Below are 21,513 nucleotides of genomic sequence, written 5' to 3'. Positions count from 1 at the left end.
GAGATCCATGGAGCTAGTTCTTCAGAATTGTTCTATAAGACCATGCAAATAAACATACTATTCAACATGATCTGACGCTTCCATGTAAATCTAGGTACAGGTTTCCATCTTCAGAGTCAACTCTGGCTCTGGAAAATCTACCCCAATCTCAGTTTTGCGCCGATTATTTGCATCCTTGTATCCTTATTCTTAGGTTCCTAGCGGAGAAATTGACACACAGAATCAGCCGCTCAATTCCTTCGGTTAGTGTTGGGCGTTAGAAGGCCAAGCTGTCAGAGTGACATCTAGAACTCTAGACCCAACATTCCTGCTCACAATGGCCTCACACGAGTGAGAACCTTGAGAGGTTGAAACACAAATAATTAGGTTACCTATACGATACTACGTGTCTAGATCTGATTCTTTTCTAGAACCTTTAATGAGGCGTGTCGATCGCTGCCACTCTGTAATTCAAATCAAATAATCCAAGGATAGATATGGCGTTTTGGAATTGTATTCTCTGATACGACTTGAGTGATACCTATTGAAATCTGGACCATCATTTGAAAGCTGCATCTAGACTGGCGAGCATAGGCACCTAGATATTATAAATCACCAATTATGTATCATATACAGAACACATTCGAGTTGTCCAGCTTTATACCCCTTTTATATTCTCCTCACCAACCACCAACCCTTCCTCACCACTTTCCCCCGCTACCCTCCTACCTGCCAGTGCATCCTGCAAAAGCTCAAAAACCTGATACCCCGCCTCCAACGGCGCATCTCCATCACCTCTACCCTCTTCCGCGTGCTTACGTCTTGAGAGCCGATGATGCCTCTCAAACCGACCGCGAACCCTCTTATTCGCGCCCACAATCCTGATTGATACGCGGGGACCAGCCCAATCAAGAATCTGACTGCGCATATCGTCTAGGGCCTGTAGGCCTGTGGTATCGATATGTGTTGCACGGGTGAGGTCGATTATCACTTTGCTCAGTATCCGAAGGGGCGGGTGATCGGAGGAGGAAGATGAGGGGAAAGCTTCGCGGCGGAGGCGGGTTGCGTGGTGAGTTCTGGTGTCGTTCCATAGTCTCTGATGACTTTCCGTGGCTTGCCGGTCAAGAGAAGAGGAAGAAGCGGATTGCTCGTGAACACTAGCTGTGTAAGTGTATACATAATCGCAAATCTGGCGCGAGATACGCGCCGCGTTGGGGTACAGGATTGAGTCTTGGATCATGAAGAGCATCGTATCATCCGGTAGCCCCTCTTGCTCCGAAGATCTTGACGACGAGGGATACAACTGCCCGAGGTTGTCGTTATCAACCAACATAACCTTGGTAAATGCCAAATGCAACAAGATATAAACAAGACTGTAGCCAACCCCGCAGGCAATGCCAATCTCGACGCTGACAAACAACGTAATCCAAAAGGTAATCATACTGCCGAAGAAGTCGGCAAAGGAGACTTTCCAATATGCCCAAAACACGCGTGCGGGGAGCACGATTTGCCATACCGCTGCCACAATGACTGCAGATAGTGTGGCGGAAGGAATCCAGTAGAATGCATCGCTGAGTTTGTAGATGCTGATCAGCACGCATGCTGTCGTTGCCAACCCACTCAGTGGGCTTTTCACACCGGACTCGGAATTGACGGCTGTGCGCGAGAAGCCACCTGTGATAGGCATGCAGCTGAAGAAGCTGCCGAACAGATTAACCAGCCCGATGAAGTTGAGTTCTTGGTCTTGGTCGATTACGTAGCCGTGGTGACGGCCGAAGGCTTTCCCAATCGCCAAATGTTCGAGGGCTGCAGCCAGAAACACAGCGATGCTGCGTCCGGCGACTTTGGTGAGGAGATCTGTATCCGGGGCTTTGGGTGACAGGATACCTGTCCCCGTGACTTTGGAAATTGAGAACAAAGGGGCGGAAGGGCGGTGGCGGTTCACTGCCCAGCTAATCACAGTGAACAGTACAAGTACAAGAGCGTTTCGAGCCACGGAAAGATACCACAATGCTCGATAGTGTTTACCCCATCGTCGTCCTACGAATTGTAGGCCGAATATGATGACTAGCCCGGATAATCCAATCAAAAAGTCACGCCAGTTGGTTTGTGGCAAGAGACGAAAGAAGTAGCGGATCACACCAGCGGTGTCGCTGCCGGTCTTAGTCTGACCAAAGAGTCCCTTAAGCTGTTGAAGGAGAATTGTGATGGCGGCACCGGAAACGTAGCCGGATAAGACTGGTGTGGGGATAAAATCAAGGAGGAATCCGAGCCGGAGGAGTCCCAAGACTAAAGAATAGATGCCAACCCAGAAGGCAGCCGTGGAAGCTATCACGGCCGCAGAGTATCCGTCCTTGACGAGATCGGCGACAATCTCGCCGGTCAATAGACCCATAATTGCGGTAGGGCCTGCCGTGACATCTATATTGCACTCAGTATATATATTGGAGATTGGTAAAGAGAGCCTAACCTTTCGAAGTACCCATAATCGCATAGAACAAACACGGCAACCAGCTGGAAATCAGACCATACTGAGGCGGGATGTTGGCGACTTTGGCGTATGCGAGGCTCTGCGGTACTAGCAGAATTCCGATCGTAATTCCTGTTCGTGTTCATATTAGCGTTGAATACTTTGTTATTCATTACTCATGCATACCAGCTAAGAGATCATTCCCCAGCCAGTACGGCGAATAATGTCCGATCCATTGCACAATCGGCACCTTGGAGCTCAGGTACGTCTTCCCAGCCCAAGGAGCCCTAGAGACTGCCTTGCCAACAAGAGAGTAGAACTTGTTAAGATTCACATCGTTGCGAGCCTCTTTTTCCAGCGCTTTCATGCGAGCGCGAAAGTTGAACGAAGGCATAGTGAATGTGTTGATGTTGGCGAGAGGAATGAGAATTCCCATGTGTGGGATATCTCTCTGTTCTTGTTTCTTTCAATTGCTTGCAAGTAGTGTCCCGACGCTCTGGTGCTGAGAATGGCGTGATAGATCCACTGTGTCACGCTGCCTTCTTACCCGCTGGCCGACATATTGCCAGATCGGGAAAGAAGCACTGTTAGCCGCGATTGCTAACGAGTCAATGCTCACCACTTCGTATTTCTTTTTTTCCCTACCCCTCCTTTGGTTTCTTCGAACTCAGGTTGAAGCTCAGTCGTTGCAATGAAGTACCTGGACGGGCTTGAAAGGCGTCAAGTTGCCGGCGAGTATTTCGCGCCAACTGGATTCTATGAATATACTAAAAATCTACCTTTTCTCGGCTCGGTGAACAGCAACATTGAGACTCTTGTAGCTGGCGAATGGACCGAAGTCGTCATTGTGTATGAAGTCGGTGCTTCCGGTCTGGCAGATGGCGCGTGGATCAAGGGAACCTTCAAATTCTATTCTGTACGCATGCTCCTGCCCTTTGATTCATTCAGTCAACTACTAATCCCGGTTTCAATAGGATTGGGCTCTTTTCCAAACGTCAGACCCCTCTGCAGATAATTATGTCAGTGCCGAGTATACTGCAAACTCCCTCTTGCCAGGGCAAACACCGGCTACCGTTCAGTCTCTACGTGTTCGATTCGACCAAAAGGGCCATGAGAGACCCTTTCAAAAAGCAGTGATCGTCGACATACAGGATGGCTACCTAAATCCCGGAGATCGTATCATCATCCGACTAGGCGATCGTCAATTCGGTGGAAAGGGCACGAGAGCGCAGACATTCGTCGAGTCTGGGTTTCGATGGCGGTTCTATATTGATCCAGTAGGCACCTCGTAGGTTCATTGTTCGCAGCACTGAAAGATACATTGACTAACAAGTCAGACGGTTTGCCCCTATCCGACCAGATATATCATGGGACATCGTTGCGGGCCCCGTCAAAAAACTGGATATTGTCTTGCCACGGCTTGTGCAGCCGGATCAACCTTTTGCTATTCATGCCCACGCTGAAGATAAATGGGGCAATGTCGCGAGAGCTACCCCAGGTTTGACAATGAGCCTGGCGATACGACAGACAGCGAAACCAGAATGGCCACAACACCAATGGCATACAGAAGTTGCCAGTGGAAAGTGGTTGAATGCCATCTTTGAGAATATCAAGTTAGGAAATAGTGACTATATTGTTGAAGTCAAACTCTTGACTTCTGATGGCGCCGTTATTGCTAGAAATGAAACGTATCTTACGGTTGACTTTAGTCTCAACATTCCCAAGGTATTGTTCGGCGATTTGCATGTTCACTCAGACGATACAGTGGGTACGGAATCATCAGTTTACAACTTTTCGTACGGACGAGAAATTGCCGGCTTGGATGTTCTCGGATACACAGCGAACGATTTTCAAATCACCCAGCAGAAATGGGAAGCGACAATAAAGCTTATCCAATCTCTCAATGAACCAGGCAAATTCGTCATATTCCCCGGTACCGAATGGTGCGGAAATTCTGCTGCAGGTGGTGACCACAATGTTGTATTTCTTGCGGACCCGGCGACGAGTCCGCCCGAGTTTCCTTACGACAGACATGGAAATGTCGCTCGCTCGTTTGAGTGGTCTGAAGATGGTCCCGAGGATCTTGTCCCGGGTGCATGGCCACTTGATGAAGTTTATGCTACATATGCGCACGATGCGGAAAATACTCTTTTGATTCCTCACGTTGGCGGTCGTCGATGCAACCTCGCCTGGCATCACCCAAAGTTGGAAAGACTGCTCGAGATAGGCAGTGCTTGGGGACAATTCGAATGGCTTCTTCGAGACGCAGTCCGTCGCGGATGGAAACTAGGCGTATGCGCAAACTCTGATGAGCACAGAGGTAGATGTGGTGGAGGGGTGCCCGGTACCGCAGTCTTTGGCACACGTGGCGGATTGACTGGAATTTTGTCGCCAAAACTGGATCGCAAGAGTGTTGCAGATACATTACGTGCCAGACATACTTTTGCAACCACTGGTCAGCGACTAGTTGGCCTAGTCTCGGCTAAAGAGACAAACGCAATCCAAGGCGATGAGATTGAACAGTCGGCACAAAGTCCTTTAGTGCTGGATTATCACTTCCTTGGTAATAGAGGCTTTTCAACCATCGAGGCCTTTGATGCTTCTGGAAGAATATGGCAGCGCCATTTCTGGTCTGAGTCTGATAAGCCAGCTACCGTGCTTCGAGTGACGTGGGGTGGTGCAAGACTATTTGATCGTTATCGTGAAGCTGTCTGGTCTGGTAACATTGATATCGGGGGATCTGCTACAATTGACAGGATCGAGCCATTTGGTGGTCTGGACGACAACCCAGAAGATCAATCAATCCAGACAAGCGACCGATCTGTCAGCTTCAATAGTCGCACAAGTGGTGATGTCGACGGAGTCAACATATTCCTTGCTGAACCCTCGTCAGAAGTATCAATCACAGCGTCCGGAACGATAGGCGGATACGTCAAGGTCGGTGATGCCCTGGCTGGAAACCCGCACAAAGCCCAACCATCATTCAAACTCGAGGCCTTATGGGCTGAAGCCAGCAAATTAGGGGGTGAGCAGATTGATATTGGTGGATCTGCCGAAGCTTTTGTTCGGGTTGAAGCTATTCCCGATATCGAGCTTCCTCGGCGGGTTCAAGGTACTGTCGACTTTGGAGGGGAAGCTGGTCAAGAACGAGCGATTTACTTTGTAGGCCGTGAGTGGAGCGGTGCTAAGGTTGTAACTAGTCCTATTTTCGTAAAGTACATATAGATTAAAAGTGAAGAATATTTGGTTGATAAAAATACATAGAGGAAGTTGGGATGGTCAAAATAGTCTTAGTGCGTCATATGAGCAATGCCGCCAAAGTCAAACGTGACTTCCCTCGGATCTTATCTTCAATCTAAACCCCTCACATTCTAGTTGACAGGAGCATACAGCAATCATGTTCGAGGTATGCCTTGTCCTCACCAAATCTAGTGTATCAATTGCATACAGAGACCAAACTAATTCCATACAGAGACACGCAGCAGACCGCTATCGCCTGCGGCTACACCGCGCTCGCTCCGCCGTCCTCACCTCCGACGAATTGGTCGAAATGCGCGCCGCCCAACGCACCTTTGAAGGCKCCTACATCCGCACCGCCCTATCGTCGTTCTCTTTTGCGCTCATCGTTTTGAAGGTGTTTACAGCAGAGTTTTACGGTATTGGTGCTCTCTTCGCGGTGTACGGCACGGGTGTGTTGATAATCAGTGTCTATCGTCGGCAACAAGGCAATCGACAATTTTTCTCGGAAATTGGAGAAGATGGACTTCACAGACGCAAATTTAGGACAAGTGGGAATGCGGTTGTGTTTTTGACGGCGCTGAGTGTTGCTGCGTATGCGAGTTTGATTGGGTTGACGCTGAAGCTGTAGCCTAGCAAGTTCAGTTTGGAGGGTGTCATTTCGCTATTCGCATAGAAAGGAGCTTGCTACAGTGTACGGCGCCTTTCGACTAAAAGCAATGATCGAGCCAAGACTTTCTACGACCTCTTTCAGCCATCACACCCTTTCCTCCCCGCCAAGAAGGGCGGAAACCACAAATTCCCAATATTCAGTCAGCCCCGGTGGATGGAAGGACAGCCAAGCCATTCCGACATGTGTATCGCCCTGGCTTGCCGGCTGGCTACACAAAGTCCTGGCGATCGTCGCAAGGCGTGATAACATTCGTGGCGGAATGTCGTACGAGATCTTGGCATGCTTGAAAGTATCGAAAAAATCAAGAGAAAGGGAGGAAATATGTCCGCCAAGTCGCTGGCTAAGCATCGGTGTCCGAGATATGCTCTCTTTCAGTCTCTTATCTGATGATTTGCTTGACGGCCAGCAGTCGCGTACAGGTCGTGATAATGGGCTTAACGGATATACGCACTGAACGACATACTCCCTTTCAAGACCAGGCAGCAAGGGAGTATATCGTCCATTGTGTGGTAGACATACATGACTTGGCATGGTTTTATTAGTCGCCAAGCCATATGATATGCGAAAGTGAGCTATTCGGACGATATCGTTTACGCACATTTGGAGCCAATGAATGCACCGACAGAATGCGAATTCAAGGCTATCAATGAGCGTGTTTGTACATTGCCATCATCTCAACGAGAATGAGTACTCCGGCCCCAGCGGGATCTTCCCGCGACAGTGACACCTAGCGAACAAGTCGACGACGGAGTGCTCGGAGTTTTTAGAACTTATTCGTATCAACAGTACATATTACTACACAGGGTCTGAGTAAGCGCAATGAGTTTCTTTTCCCAATCGTGCTTTCAAAATAAAAGCAGAGATGTGCAAGATATCGTTCAATGTTAAGTAGTAGCGAAGGTAGTATTGTATACGGGAGCGGTCCACACTGACGAAAGAAGCGTTCATGACTGACTTCATCGACTGACCACCGCCCCAAAGAGTTGATCTATCTCAACAATAGAACTTAATCCAACAATTTCGTTCTGAATACCATCATACTGTACTCTACACGGTACACGGCGTCCTGTTCCAATTTGTACTCGGTACACCACATACTCTGCTGACTGCAAAATACGGGATCATAAAATCCGGTGCTAGTACAGCGATACAGCGACCGACTATAAAGACAAGCGCCTCACTTTTGATCTATTGAGTTGACGGAGCGAAACAGTCCGGCGGAGGCCCGAACGTGCCGTGACGTTACAACTTTTACTCGCGAATAATAGAAAGCTGCTTAAAATTAGCTCAGCGGCAACAAGACCGAGAAGGCGACAAGACRGTGGTGMCGCCGCCCGCCGCTGCTTGACTGGCTAACTGACTCATCTTTTCGTTAAGACAGCGTCGTCCTCAAGCTTCACCTGATTTTCTATCCACCAGCTCCTTAGCTGTCAGTCTACGCCAACTCACCATATGCTGCTTTCTCTGCCTTGATTCTTTCTCTCTGCAGCTACTCAGACMCACCGAGACTAGTCGCTCCGTGCTTGCTGCCAGCTTTTTTGCTGGCTGAGGGGCGCCCACTAAGTATATAAGATATCAATCTCCAGACATCCAGCACAACATGGACGCCGCTTCTTCATCCCCGCCAACAACCTCCCAACCTCTTCATCAAACTCCGCCCTCGCCGTCGCAGTCCCAGTCGTCGCAGTCGCAAACCTCACAGCCGTCGTCGTCGTCCTCGTCGCCCACATCCACCACCTCCAACGGCGTTGCATACAACAACTATCTCAACCCGAACATCGCAAAGCGAATACCGACACCGAACGGCACTGCGAACGGACTGTCAACCGGCATACCGCGTTCTACTTATAATCCTCCCAAAACCGTGATCGGACGAGCGCTAGGGAACGAGCTGCATACGGAAGCCCACAAGCCTGTGCAATTGACCTCTCAGCGCCGCCTGTCCAAGGACGGAGTCGGGATGGCCCTGTCTGACACTCCGACTTCTACCGCGCCGAGTTCTCCGCAGATGTAAGTCCCGAGGTTCATTTCGTGATATTTGTTTTGTGTTTTTTGTTGAATATTCTCGATGTCGAATATTTTGTTATCTTATCTGTGATCGGCAACGCGACATGATGTCGCTTGAAGATTTTTCTGCCCCGCGCTTGTTACACATGCATGCTTGAACGTTAAACACCGCCCGTTGATCATCGCATCGCAATAACATTCTTACTGACGATTCAGACGCGCGCAATTGCAAACTCCCACCTCGTCTACCGCCCAAACACCCAAACCTCGCGCCACAACCCTCGACATCCCCGGCCTCACTCGCTCCAAAGTCTCGCCCGATGGACGTATTCCCGAGCGCGATGTCGGCTCCAAGCTGGTCATTGTCATGGTCGGCTTGCCGGCTCGAGGCAAGAGTTACATCACAAAGAAGCTCGCCCGATACCTGAATTGGCTGCAACATGACACACGCATATTCAATGTCGGCGAGCGACGGCGTATCGCCGCTGGTACCGGTAGTCCAGACCCGTCTATGATGAATATCAAGGCTAGGACGAATAGCTCTCTTGACCAACAGCTCGTCGAATCTGTGCGCAGAATGAGTGTGAGGGCACGCTCGTTTGCCGCGTCTCCTCCCTCGCCGCCTGAGAAGGCGGATGCGCTTCCACCACCGGCAATGTCGATTTCACCTGCAGCTGAGATTTTGGTTAATGGTCAGCATGTTGATGCGCCGGGACCGGTACCGCTGTCGCCAAAGGGAAGCTTGACTGTCGATACGAACGTTGAGTCTAAGCGGGAATCGGAACAAAAGCGCGAATCAATCGACCAGTCTGCCGCTTTCTTCGATCCCAAGAACCGCGAGGCAGTTCAGCTCCGCGAGCAGGTTGCGCTGGCCACATTGGACGAATTGCTGGATTATATTCTTGACCAAGGCGGTAGTATCGGTATTCTCGACGCGACGAACAGTACGCTCGAACGTCGCAAAACGATCATGGACCACATCCGTCAACGAGCTGGTCCGGAACTAGGAGTCCTATTCCTCGAAAGTCGCTGTGTTGATCCGGTGCTCCTAGAATCGAATATGCGCTTGAAACTGTCCGGTCCCGATTACCGAACCCAAGACCCCGTCAAAGCGCTCGAAGACTTCAAAAAGCGAGTCGCGCTTTACGAAAAATCCTACGTCCCTCTCGGTGAATACGAAGAACAAAACGACATGGCATACGTGCAAATGATTGACGTAGGCCGCAAAGTCGTCGCACACCAAACAACCGGTTTCCTATCCTCGCAAGTCGTCTACTATCTGCTGAATTTCAATCTATCGCCCCGCCAAATCTGGATTACTCGTCACGGCGAAAGCATCGATAACCAACTCGGCCGCATCGGCGGCGACTCCGAATTGAGCGAGAACGGACACAAGTACGGCCAAGCACTCGCCCGGTTCATCGACGACCAACGCCAGAGATGGGAAGCACATCAAGCACAGAAAGCCAGGACGAGCCACTTCCCGCCGCATCCTGGTGACAGCACGCCGCCTAATCCATCGTACGGAACACAGAGTAATAAACCGCGCAATTTCTGTGTATGGTCTTCGATGATGAAACGCGCTATTCAAACCACGTCGTATTTCAACGACGAAGATTACGATATCAAGCAAATGCGTATGCTGGATGAGTTGTATGCCGGCAAGATGGAAGGTTTGACATACGACGAAATCAAAACTCAGTATCCAGAGGAATACGAAAGTCGTCGCAAACAGAAATTGCAATATCGCTACCCGGGTCCTGGTGGAGAAGGGTACCTGGACGTCATTAACCGTTTGAGAACTGTCATTGTCGAAACTGAGCGCACAATCGACCATGTCCTGCTAGTTACGCACCGCTCTGTTGCGCGCGTTCTGCTTGCATATTTCCTGGGTCTAGACCGAGATGAAGTCGCGGGCCTCGATGTGCCGCTGGGCGTACTCTATATGCTCGAACCGAAACCGTATGGAGTCGAGTTCAAGGTGTACAGATACAATCCCGAGACGGAGTGGTTTGATCACATACCTGGTTTTGAGTTGCATCAGGCTAGACCTATCTAGTTTTTTTCTTTCTTCTGTCTGTCTGTCTGTCTGTCTGGAACAGGTGGTTATTTGCATTTATGGTCTGTTAGAAGAATTTGCATGGTGTCGGCGTTCGGTTGTTTCTGTATGGACTATCGGGGAAATCGATGTATCAATTATGTTTGACGACTACTCTCAACTTGAGTGTATGTACATGTTTACTTTCTTATTTCAATGAATAATTGAACCATTCAATATCAACAAGTATTCATTGCTTATATATATACACCTAGGTAGGTAATAAAGGCTCATGACCCAGGCCTATTCCCCTTGTCACCAGTGTTATTCCGATTATGATTATTGCTGTTCGTGTGGTGATACCCACTCAACCCGGGATACCCATACTTCGAAAAACTTCTCCTCCAAATCGACAACGGCCTGCCGTTCCTATCTATCGTCCCGCCTTCAATGACATTATGCTCATTGCGCGGATTGTTTGGGTCGGCTACAGTCTCGTACTGGATTCTGAATGAGTCATGTCTAGATATGTGAGACATTTCTATTTCGTCGTCTTCTTCTTCGAGGTGACGCTCGTCGTAGTCGAGGATACTGGTTTGAGATTCCACGTCTGTTTTGGAGGTCATGCTTTTCATGTAGGAGTATGAGGGCGATGTTGGGGAGAGTTTGGACTTGAGGTTTGAGTCGCGACTGCTTCTGCTGTTTAGGGTGGAGGACATCCATCCCTTTTGGTCTTGACGTTGTGCGGATCCTCGTCGACTCCTTTCTTGTTGTTTTGGTGCCAATGCACTGTCCCTGACCAATGCTGTGGGTGGTATAATGGGGCCTTTACTATCATTTCCTCGATTGTGTTGGGCGAATACATCGCGTCGCCCCTTTTTGCGGTAGTAGGAGGATTGCTCGGCTGAGGGGCCGCGGAGGACGTTGTTTCCGAAGATGCCTTCAAGGAGCGGCGCGACGGTAGGGATGCAAGCCGCTATTATAATTGTGTTTCCTTCGACGCTGGTCCATAGGAAGACGCTGAAAGATGTATCTATGTATGTTAGTAAGTATTCGTGGTGGGATGGGCTGGTGGGCATACATGTATAGTCCGTAAGGACGTCGAGGCCGGTTAATGTAGTTGCTTTGTAGATTGATATTGCGCTTGCACTATTCCAATTAGCATTGTCTCCCTTATGGATCGAGGGGAGGAGAGCATACAAAATACCCATTCCCAGAATCATCATCAAGCCAATTTTCTTCTTCCGGTTCATCTGCAACCTATACAGCACCGTGGCCGGATATACAGCTAGGAACAAATCCAAAAATGCCGACAATGCTATCCCAAATCAGCTCTTATCCTCTTTTATCCTCTTTTATTATCTTGATTGAGACAAACCTCCAGCTCCAATAGAATAAAAAGCCAACACCTCGGGATCCCAACACTTCACACCCGGCAAATCATGTATACTTGGCGTCCAAAGCGCTCTCGTCGGCGAACACTGCGCAAATAAAATAATCACACATCCGAAAATAATCAAGTCGATCGATCCGACAAGCACCCAAAGGAAAACCTTAAACCGTGGTGTCGGATTCAATATGCGAATCAATAGAGCGGTAACGCCCAGTTTCGGGATTGTGAACGATAAAATACCCGGAGTGAAGGATGCAGTGCTGTATAGCAATGCGTTGGCTTGTTGTTCTTCGCTGAGCAGGGAGGTGTGTTGGCCCATGCCCCAGTGGATAGAGACTGTGACAAGGATGGCGAAGAGGTAGCAGCATACCTTTTTTCATCCCCATTGATCACAATTAGCATGCTGTCACTCCGACTGCAAAAATACATGCAAGAAATTGAGGGGGAGGGAGTTACTAGTGAAAAAACCATCAAATAATCATCCAATCCAATCTTATTCACAATCTTGAGCCGAGTATACATCCTCGCAAGGGTGAATATAGTGCTGATCGCCACAAAGGTCCAGATTATGCCCTGGGTGGCGCCGACGGAGACCTCGTCGGCCATTTTCTGTCAACTTTCAGGAGGACATACCAGTCTGCCTGTCTGTGCTGGACTGCGCTGTGTTGTTGTGATCGATTCCAGCGGTATGGATATGACAGATCTGATCGATCGATGAGATGCGATGAGATAAAAGCGCGGAGTATTAATGGAAAACTCTATGCATGTAAAAGAGGAGATCAGATGTTAAAAAAAGAAGATCAGATACTCGGACAGAAAAGATCAGCAGAGACATAGACACAAATACCCTGTTTCCCCCTCATATTTACGTAGTTTCTCGACGTCCAGACCAGACCGGCTGCATATAAAATGGCAGAATAAGGTTGACATTTGACAAGCCCAAGGGCTCGAGCCTCGACGGTCTTGCATTGTGACTGAGGAGGCCGTTGGTAAGCCGTTGCTAAACGGCCTAAACCTGCTCCTAAAGAGAAACTAAAGGATGCTAAAGTAGGAAAAGGGGAAATATTTTGGCAGATCAGTTGGTGATTGATAGCAGTCAAAGTTATGCAAAGCTGCGAAAGTATGCGAAAGTATGCGAAAAAGTGGATGCGAAATGCCCACTTGGACTGGAGCTAATGTTTACTCTAAGGCAGGTTTGTGCCTGGCTAAGAACGTGCCGCGGGCCACGGGGTTGGGGACTATTCCCTGTGCGGTTTATACTTGGACATGTCTGACACCAGGTTGTCGGATAAGTAAATGAACGGCGTTCGTCGACTATAACATGGTTTTGTATAGCATGAATGTCGATAGTCGGTGTCTGGATGGGAATGCTCCGACTCCGCTTGACGGTCATCAGATTTATGAGCCCTACCTAGGTAAAAGCACTGACTTACGGACGCATTCTCCCACGTGAATGTTTCGACGATCTTCATGAATACTCTCGAGTCAGTCCTATGGATATACAATATGTAGAAAGCTAGGCGGACAGGGGAGAACCCAAAAAGCAAGCTTCAAGGTTCGCACGGGATCCTGTCTCGCGAACGGGATACCTTAATATCAGTGCTAAGACCAAATTGAGACTAACGCCACTGCCCTAATCTAATGCGGAGAGTCTCCCACGGCCCAAAATTGAATACAGAAAAGCCAAAAACTGCCAAAAAGGCCGAGTTGTCAATCATTGCCGTATACGGTATGGATGATAGCAATTCTTCAGTGTCTTATTGCGCGTTGGTAGCCAATTGCACTTCCCTGTTGTAAAGAGGGGTTCAGGGGCAAAAGTGAACTATGGCGGATGGAGTTAGGGCTAATTAACCTTCGGGGATCAGCGTTGTCAGGCTTGGCCGCTAAAAGGGCGTACTTGATGGCGACTATACTGTGTAAGGCTATATGAAAAGTGTTTATAGCTATTAGAGGAGCACGTTCAAGGATAATTTCCTGAAATGTCGAATCGACGAATCGTGGGTGTGCTACATAATGAGACAGATGCCGACTGGTAACATTGAACAAACCTTAGAAGATTGAACCGTGACGGGTACTACCGACAACAACGAAAGTTCATGGACAGAGGTTACGTACTCAATTTTAGGATGTTTCTGATTCGTGAAGTGTTGGTTTAATCTGGTTCTGAATCATGTTAAGTGGTTGGTTGGCTAGGCACATCATGGTATAGCAGAGGCTGCCTTTGAAATTAGCTTTACTCAGGATACATTACACTCCCTATCAAGATATCTTGAATCATAAAGTTGGTTTTGATGTCAAATTATGGGTGCTTTTCACCTAAGATGTTTTCGATTGATCCAGAACCCACTTCACTCCATCAACAACAACATCCGGCTGAGTGAACTGAATAAAATGCCCACTCTCGCGGGCAAACACAAGCGTGCTCCTTGTCGAAATCTTCAACCACTCCTTCATTAAACTCTCACTCTTCTCATCGGCCGTCCTGATCAACTCTCTAACGAGACTCCTCTGTTCTTCAGTGCCATTGCCTCTTTCTACACCCGCGTTGTACAGCCCAGTCCAATCCCTACTCCGCAAGCTGCCAATAACAAACACCGGTTTGTCTCCAACTATTGGCTGCTTCTTGCTCAATCCTTTCTTCCGTAGTGTCTCAAAGCTTGGTATGTACTGCTCTTCATCCTCCTTGTACGCAGTCAATTTATACTTTTCCGTTGATTGGTCGCTTTGCAATGCATCCCATTCTTCCTGCGTCAATTTGTGTTCAGCCGCAACACCAATGCCGGAATAGTAATCGAGACCTTCAGAAATGGCCAAAAGATTTGGATCATTTACGTCTAGAACCAATGGTGCGGTCTCGTGGTTGGCGTCGACGAGCACCAGGCCAGCGATATGCGGACCATTGCCTGTGAGGGCGATAAACTCACTGATAAGCACGCCAGCCCATGAATGACCCACGAGAATCAGAGGGTTTTCTATAGGAGCGTTCTTGACCAATAGCGAAAGCTCCAGAGCAACGTTCTCGGCTGTGGGCTCGAGAGGCGAGAGCTCGGAATTGCGGAACCCAGAACGGTCATAAGTGTAGCTTCGCAGCGATGGAGGAAGAAGCCGGACCACGGCTGCCCAGTTGAGGCTGGAGCATGCAACGCCGGAGATAAATAGGACGACGGGTTCTTTGGTGTTGCTTGGTTCTGGGCCGTGGGCATAGAGCGCCAGAGAGTGGGTGCCAATGTTGACGAGGATAGGGTTTGAGGCGAGGATTGAGGACATTGTGAGCGGTGTTTTATGAATTTCCGAGACTTATGGGCTATGAACTCGACCTGACCCGGCAATCCAATCAATTCGTTCGCAATATGAATTATATGTTTTTGAAAGCAAATCCGTGTTAGACAGGTGGCGAAGCGGGTCGATATTTATACTCGCGGTTGGCGCTCGCATAGCCACTTAAATCAGAGCTGGTCGACGCCTTCATCGTGCAAATTTGTGACGTGATTTCGAGGCATCATTAATGTGCAAACATTTTAATATTCTATAAGACATTTCGAATGGTTTCATGTGTTAAAATGTAACATTAGTAGGGCGAAAACAGGTTTGCATTGTTTGTTAGGACGATTTAAATTGTTTGCTTCTTTTGCACTGTTTGGTTTCTGGTTAGTCTATATGAGTCATTTGTAACTTAACATACGGTGTGCCCTAACCTGACTCAATTGCTATTCAACAACCGTACCTTGCAGTCTAATTAGTCTATACTGTCGCCTGTATCAGGGACAAAACTTATAGGATTGTTCATTCATCGGGGACGTGGTGCGAGCGCTCTCAGTGTGGATTTCCTTGCAACAAAGCGGAGGGGAATCCGAATATTTACAGGAATCAACATTTGTAAATGAATGAATATCCAAAATAGTGGTCGGTAACCCATGGCCGGTTGGAGTAGCTGGTTATCTCGTATGTTTAACATTACTGTTCTGTACAGTAACCTTAACACATAAGGTCGCCGGATCGAGCCCGGCACTGGTCAATTTTTGCTTTTTTTGCTTTTCCTTTTCCCATTTAAGGGATATCGAAACGACGACTCAATTGCTGTCAAAACTCTGAAATCACGCCTGCTTGCAATAACACAAGCTGGGTCATGTAGCACGCAGCCAGCGCACGCTGAAAGACTACCCCGAAGTTTTCAGCAAACAGCGAAAACGATTGCTCGCTTTCAGGCCCTTGCAGGCTCCGTCGCGGTATGGAAATACTTTCGCGACATTTCGAGGCTTCGATTAAAATCCTACGATCGTCAGATACAGAGTCTGCTAAGGATGCATTGGACTTCTGCCAATTTTTAGATTGTACGGACCGAATCGTCTTCCTGTTTCGCTGTTGTTAGAAATAGTCTGGAAAGCTATTTACAATGGATATATATAGCCAAGACGGAACCCGAAGATAATGACATATATGCATTAACAGAATGGCATGTATCTCGTTAATCGCGACTCTTGCGAGTAGGAAGTATATCATGGGATTTAATTCGATTGATCGAAGCAATTTCCCTGCTTGAAACATTCTCGCTAGTGGCCATCGATAGCTATGAAGGCAAGTTAGCCATTTCGACGCACCCTTTGATCCATGCATGGGCAAGAGACCGCCTTACCGAGAAGCAGGAACATGAAAATTGGGTAGCAGTTGGCTGTTTGTTTGCTCTCTCCACAGCCTACGGTGCCGTTTGGAGTGCATGATGTGCGCCTTGACAGCGCTAGTACTTATACTAAACCGCCAATAATGACTGTTATCTCTATGATGTTAAATATATCCTTGCAAATATTAGCGAATCATGCCGTTGAAAGGTCCGGGTTCATTTTCTTTTATCAGATGACTTGCCAATAATACACACTACCAAGTCTCCAGGCAGGGCAGCCATAGATCGTATAACAATACCATACGCCAGATTAGACAGTGTCTGATGAGTGGCCGATGCATATCTAGCATGCATGCTGTTGAAAATCCAGCATGAAAGATGCACAAGCTATTCGTTCGGGGAAGCTGATAGACACTTAGTTGAATATCTACATAGTTATATCAATAATAGGTACCAAGGCATAGCCCCCTGTTCCGGTGCTACTATTATCTAAATCACTCAATCCGATAGTTTCATGTTCCGAATTGAGACTCTTAGTGCTTGCAAACTTCCTCGCTACCATTTTGGCAGCTGGTCCAGCAAGAGCTTACCTGGTGCTGTTCCAGGCACCCCTTTTCCTATCACTGTTTCGCATTGCAGTGGGTGGATGAACGGGCCTACAGGAATGACCTGTGCAGAGGACACGATATGGTAAGAATCACGACGACGGATTTTGAAAGCTGAGTAGACTTCTACATTTCTTTTTTGCCTTGATATTAGATAGTCATGGTTGAGAAATCTGGACCTGAAATAATAGCTTGAACCTGTTGGCCGCTGATGGATCAACCTGCAAGCTTGACTATAGATTTTGGTACTGTGTTCAAAGTAGATTTTGGGTCAAACAATTCGACTTTAACAGCGGCAGCAACTACTACTTGCGCAGCGAGTGCAACAAGCCACTACGATCAGCACTGGCGATGGAGTCAGTAACCCCTCTCCTAATTAAACGGCATAACATCCATATGTAACAAATATATCTTATGGTCTCAGGAGATACTTGTTTCACCATTGCTAGAGCTGCCGGAATTTCTCCTATCACTTTCTATACTTAAGACCCTGCTTAACACCGACTATACTCATATTGGATTCGGCAAATATCTCTGCATTGATATCATTAGATATACTCCATCGCCAACTACGCTTTCAACTTTCACTACTATCAGTTCCAAAAGCGGAGTCACGACGCTCACACCATATGAGACTGGTATGGTATCGGACTGTAACACTTTCTATTTGGTGCCCTCTAGTCATACTTGCACCAGCATTGCAGCCAGCAATGGCGTCATAATGGCTGACATTGGGGCATGGAATGCGGATATTGGGTCGAGTTTCACCGGTATCTGGCTTGGTTATAATATTTGCGCGGGAATCCGATAAATACATGTACTTAGGTAACTTAAAAATTCAGGTATGACTCATCCACAAGCAACTCAATTACTCTCCCAAAATTGTATAATAAAATTTACATCTTTTACATAAATCTCTTCCATGACTACCCTTAATTTGTACAACTATGACGACGAGAAGTACGAAGTAACAGTATGTAGCAGCCATGCAGCGCGGCCGAACGAAACACAGAAACCCTTTTACATTTGATGGTAAAAGCAACTGAAAGGGATGAATTGCGATCGAAATGCTAGACCGACAATGTGATCTACCGCACACAAAGTTGGTGGAGCGAACATTGATAATTTGTATGTGCAAATTTGTAAGTCAAGTGAATTACTACCTGTTTCTCCATAGTTAACAGACCCCAACTAAAGCTTTACCTTCTCAGATGATGGAATAAGTCTAAGATCCTCAAAAGGCAACTCCAAGAATCTCCACATATAATGCCATCGGTCACTCCCAAAAAAGGGCTCTCCTATGCCTTCCCCGTTCGTCACCCAAAACCAAGGACACCCGAATGCACCGAGCTCCTTCACAGCACGCCCTGTCACAATTTCCAGCAGAGCCTTAATCGGTGGTGACCCGGCAGCAGCAATAATATCCTGAACTTCCTTCTCTAAAGAGAAGACCTTGGATAAGCTGGTAGTTAGATGCTCCGGCTTCGAAATATCAAGCTGGCCGTTCCACATTGTGTCAAAGCACGCATAGAAGGCTGCTTCAAATGTGGATTGAGAGTAGGACTTTTTGATATAAGTCAGGGCTCTTTGGGGCTATCCTTTTTTTCAGCATTTTAGATAATATTAATGGGCCAGATGACGATACCAGCAAAGACAAAATAGGGAAAAATGAGGGCACTTCAAAGTCAAATCCGAAGTACTTCTGGGCACGTTTGCCGTCGAAGTTTGCGTAAGCCGCTTTCGCGGGAAGGGTCCAGGGAGGTTTGTTTCCTTTTCAATTGTTAATTGACTTCCAATTTAAATTTGGGAAAATGAAGGGACGGATGATGGGATGGGCTTACCACTTCCCACGTTGATACCACCCAGGAAAACGGGAATGAATCTGTTAGTGTAAAAGTATTAGTTTCTAGGATGGTGGTAATTATCGTGAATACATACTCGACCTCAACGCCTAGATTCTTCAGTGCAGGTCTGTTTTTCTGGAGATAGGAAAAGGCGTAGAAGCTATAGGGAGAGACTGCCATTCAAGGCTTTAGCATTATTTGTCAATTAATTTGACTAAGACGTACCGCAATCAATATAGCACTCGATTTTTTTGCCCATTTTGGTTTTATTGTTCCTTCCTTGTTCGCTGGTGTGTTGCTTTGTAATCGTAAGTTGTGGTGTCGTCCTCCACGTATGGCATGACTACGATGAGCGTGCGAGTGCGAAGCGCGACTGGGGACCCTGTCTTTCATCAACCGTTATGCTAATTTTGACAAAAATATATATCTATATATAAATATTGGGAAGTTATCAAACAACAATTAGGTCGTCCAAGAACCTCGGCAATCGGCTGAACATCATGATCACTGGAAAGTGTAGCCGATTATTAATCTCCCATGGTTTCGGTCATTACTGCCTTTTAACTTGTGCACAGTTACCATTCGACGGCTCTTCACTCTCAAGCATAGGTAATTTTTATAGTCAAATTGCCCAGGGCACCGCACTACATTTTGACATCGACGTGAGTGATGATCGAGAAAGAGAATAGAATAATTGACTAACTCTACGGCAAATATAGCCCTAAATTACCTTTACTATGTCATACAACCCAGGGAAAAAGCCTGTCATCGCTGTTGTAGGTGCTGGGCCCGGAATTGGCGAAGCTGTTGCTCGTCGCTTCACCTCAGAAGGGTTCGTAGTCGCACTACTTGCTCGCACTGAAGACAAACTCCGGACTATGGCCGAAGGTATCGACGCCGACTTTGGCCAAGGAACGGCACGGTACTACATCACCGACCTGCGCGTAGAGGACTCTGTTATCTCCAGTTTCAGGGCCATCCGCGCCGAGTTGGGTGCGGTGCATGTTCTGGTCTATAATGCTGGCGCCCGACGAGTTAATGGGAGATTGATACTGGACACGACAACGGAAGAATTTGAAGGCTTCACCAAAATTAATTTGTTTGGAGCATTTTGGTCCACCAAATGCGTCTTACCAGATATGTTGGCGCGAGGGCAAGGAACAATAATCTATACCGGCGCCACCGGTTCGCTACGCGGATCACCTGGCTTGAGCAGCTTCTCACCTGGCAAATTCGGACTTCGGTCACTGGCGCAAATTGTGGCACGAGAGTACCAGGATCAGGGAATACATGCGGCGCACGTCATTGTTGATAGTCCGGTGGATGGAAAACTGATTGGTGGTGTTAGACGGCGACAGTGGCAGCGGGAGGGTGCGGTAGAAAAGTTGGAGAATATTGAGGCGTATCTTTTGCAGCCAACAGATCTGGCTCATATTTATTGGTTTCTGCATACTCAACCCCGAAGTACCTGGACGCACGAATTGGATGTACGACCTCAAAAGGAGGGTATGTTCTCCAAGCTTTAATGAGTCTGCCTCGGAAATGACTTTCCACTTTCACTATTGAACAGCAGATGGTGCGAAACACGGAAATTTCTGGTTCTGAAGAGACTGAATTCGTGGCCTATCTCGCATTCAATATAGCACCTAAGTCTTCTTGTACGGACATAGACTAATCCCCCTCCCTTCCCCCAGCCCTCTCTTGTAAATCCCTTGGTTTGATGTCGCAGCTCATCTTCATTGAGAAGCTTTGTGTGGCCCAATTTTGAACACAGATCGAAATCAATTTCACAAGCAGGCTCCAGAACTATGTCGCTCTCCGGAAAACCGGAGAAGTCTGCACTGGTCATGCCGTCAAGTGCCTCTCGGGAACAATTCGAATGCTGATTCAAGCTCATCAGGTCTTCGTAGTTGCCCTGAACCAAGGTAATAATTCCCTCTCACAGTGAAACCTTTCCTCCGGTAGTCCATATCCAAAATGCGTCCTTTGGAGAGAAGACCTGTGCTATGCCAGCATTTGAATTACCGCTAGGATACATCATATTAGTAATAGCTATTTGCAATTGCCCCCAAAGCCCCCGAGTCAAGCAAGTGCCAAAAGGGATTTGGCTATTCTAAATATCTGGTCCTCTTTGAAGAAGGTATATGAAGTGCTGACGGTTTGAAAACCAACTCCGCCAACCTCTTCGACTGGCTAGATGTCCCATTTAATTCTGTCCCGGCCGTGTTCTTGACAGCCCTTAGTTATTTCTTTAATGTCCGTCATATGAAAAAGAATAGAAGACCAAGAATTCTCAGAGTGGCTTTTAGATATTCATGCCTCAGTATCATTCTGGTCCCAAATGGGGTTGGGCGATGACTTTTGCTGTACCTGCATGGGGATTATAGTGTAGACACTCCTTGGCTTTTGACTCTGTTTACTACAGAAGATTTCTAATACTGAATTAACGTACTATAGTTTAAATAATTCCCAATCATATCTTTACGCAGCAACACGAGCCTACGTAGCCTTCAGTTACACGACTAAGTACCATGGTGTTGAGATTGATAAGCTTGTGTAACGGCGGAAAACAACCGACACTGGAGAGTGATCAAATTTAACATAGAAATAAATATCTTCAGTCCATTATACGTATCAGCAGTTCATAAA

At 47.5% G+C, this 21,513-nt stretch overlaps 7 protein-coding genes across 7 annotated transcripts; 3 read left to right on the top strand and 4 right to left on the bottom strand.

The window, feature by feature from the left end:
• Positions 1-637: 637 nt before the first annotated feature.
• On the bottom strand, positions 638-2,843 carry BHQ10_006526 (uncharacterized protein; the record flags this gene model as incomplete). Its single annotated transcript, XM_040879122.1, has 3 exons — positions 638-2,400; positions 2,462-2,581; positions 2,636-2,843. The coding sequence occupies 3 exons, from the start codon at positions 2,841-2,843 to the stop codon at positions 638-640; spliced, it is 2,091 nt and encodes a 696-aa protein (XP_040735030.1).
• A 297-nt stretch (positions 2,844-3,140) lies between these two features.
• BHQ10_006525 (uncharacterized protein) lies at positions 3,141-6,317 on the top strand (the record flags this gene model as incomplete). The annotated part of the gene is made up of 4 exons (XM_040879121.1): positions 3,141-3,365; positions 3,424-3,737; positions 3,787-5,638; positions 5,922-6,317. 4 exons carry the CDS (start codon positions 3,141-3,143, stop codon positions 6,315-6,317), a joined length of 2,787 nt encoding a protein of 928 aa, XP_040735029.1.
• Positions 6,318-7,959: 1,642 nt separating this feature from the next.
• Positions 7,960-10,425, top strand: BHQ10_006524 (uncharacterized protein; the record flags this gene model as incomplete). The annotated part of the gene is made up of 2 exons (XM_040879120.1): positions 7,960-8,369; positions 8,583-10,425. 2 exons carry the CDS (start codon positions 7,960-7,962, stop codon positions 10,423-10,425), a joined length of 2,253 nt encoding a protein of 750 aa, XP_040735028.1.
• A 269-nt stretch (positions 10,426-10,694) lies between these two features.
• BHQ10_006523 (uncharacterized protein) lies at positions 10,695-12,116 on the bottom strand (the record flags this gene model as incomplete). The annotated part of the gene is made up of 4 exons (XM_040879119.1): positions 10,695-11,437; positions 11,486-11,553; positions 11,605-11,722; positions 11,783-12,116. 4 exons carry the CDS (start codon positions 12,114-12,116, stop codon positions 10,695-10,697), a joined length of 1,263 nt encoding a protein of 420 aa, XP_040735027.1.
• Positions 12,117-14,113: 1,997 nt separating this feature from the next.
• On the bottom strand, positions 14,114-15,064 carry BHQ10_006522 (uncharacterized protein; the record flags this gene model as incomplete). Its single annotated transcript, XM_040879118.1, has 1 exon — positions 14,114-15,064. One exon carries the CDS (start codon positions 15,062-15,064, stop codon positions 14,114-14,116), a length of 951 nt encoding a protein of 316 aa, XP_040735026.1.
• Positions 15,065-18,211: 3,147 nt separating this feature from the next.
• BHQ10_006521 (uncharacterized protein) lies at positions 18,212-19,123 on the bottom strand (the record flags this gene model as incomplete). The annotated part of the gene is made up of 5 exons (XM_040879117.1): positions 18,212-18,583; positions 18,666-18,790; positions 18,862-18,902; positions 18,959-19,037; positions 19,090-19,123. 5 exons carry the CDS (start codon positions 19,121-19,123, stop codon positions 18,212-18,214), a joined length of 651 nt encoding a protein of 216 aa, XP_040735025.1.
• Positions 19,124-19,601: 478 nt separating this feature from the next.
• BHQ10_006520 (uncharacterized protein) lies at positions 19,602-20,390 on the top strand (the record flags this gene model as incomplete). Its single annotated transcript, XM_040879116.1, has 1 exon — positions 19,602-20,390. The coding sequence occupies one exon, from the start codon at positions 19,602-19,604 to the stop codon at positions 20,388-20,390; it is 789 nt and encodes a 262-aa protein (XP_040735024.1).
• Positions 20,391-21,513: the final 1,123 nt, after the last annotated feature.

This window comes from Talaromyces amestolkiae (genome assembly GCF_001896365.1).
Source record: "Talaromyces amestolkiae strain CIB chromosome Unknown scaffold12.1, whole genome shotgun sequence".
Classification (NCBI taxonomy): domain Eukaryota; kingdom Fungi; phylum Ascomycota; class Eurotiomycetes; order Eurotiales; family Trichocomaceae; genus Talaromyces; species Talaromyces amestolkiae.
This window is presented reverse-complemented; position numbering and strand designations above follow the sequence as displayed.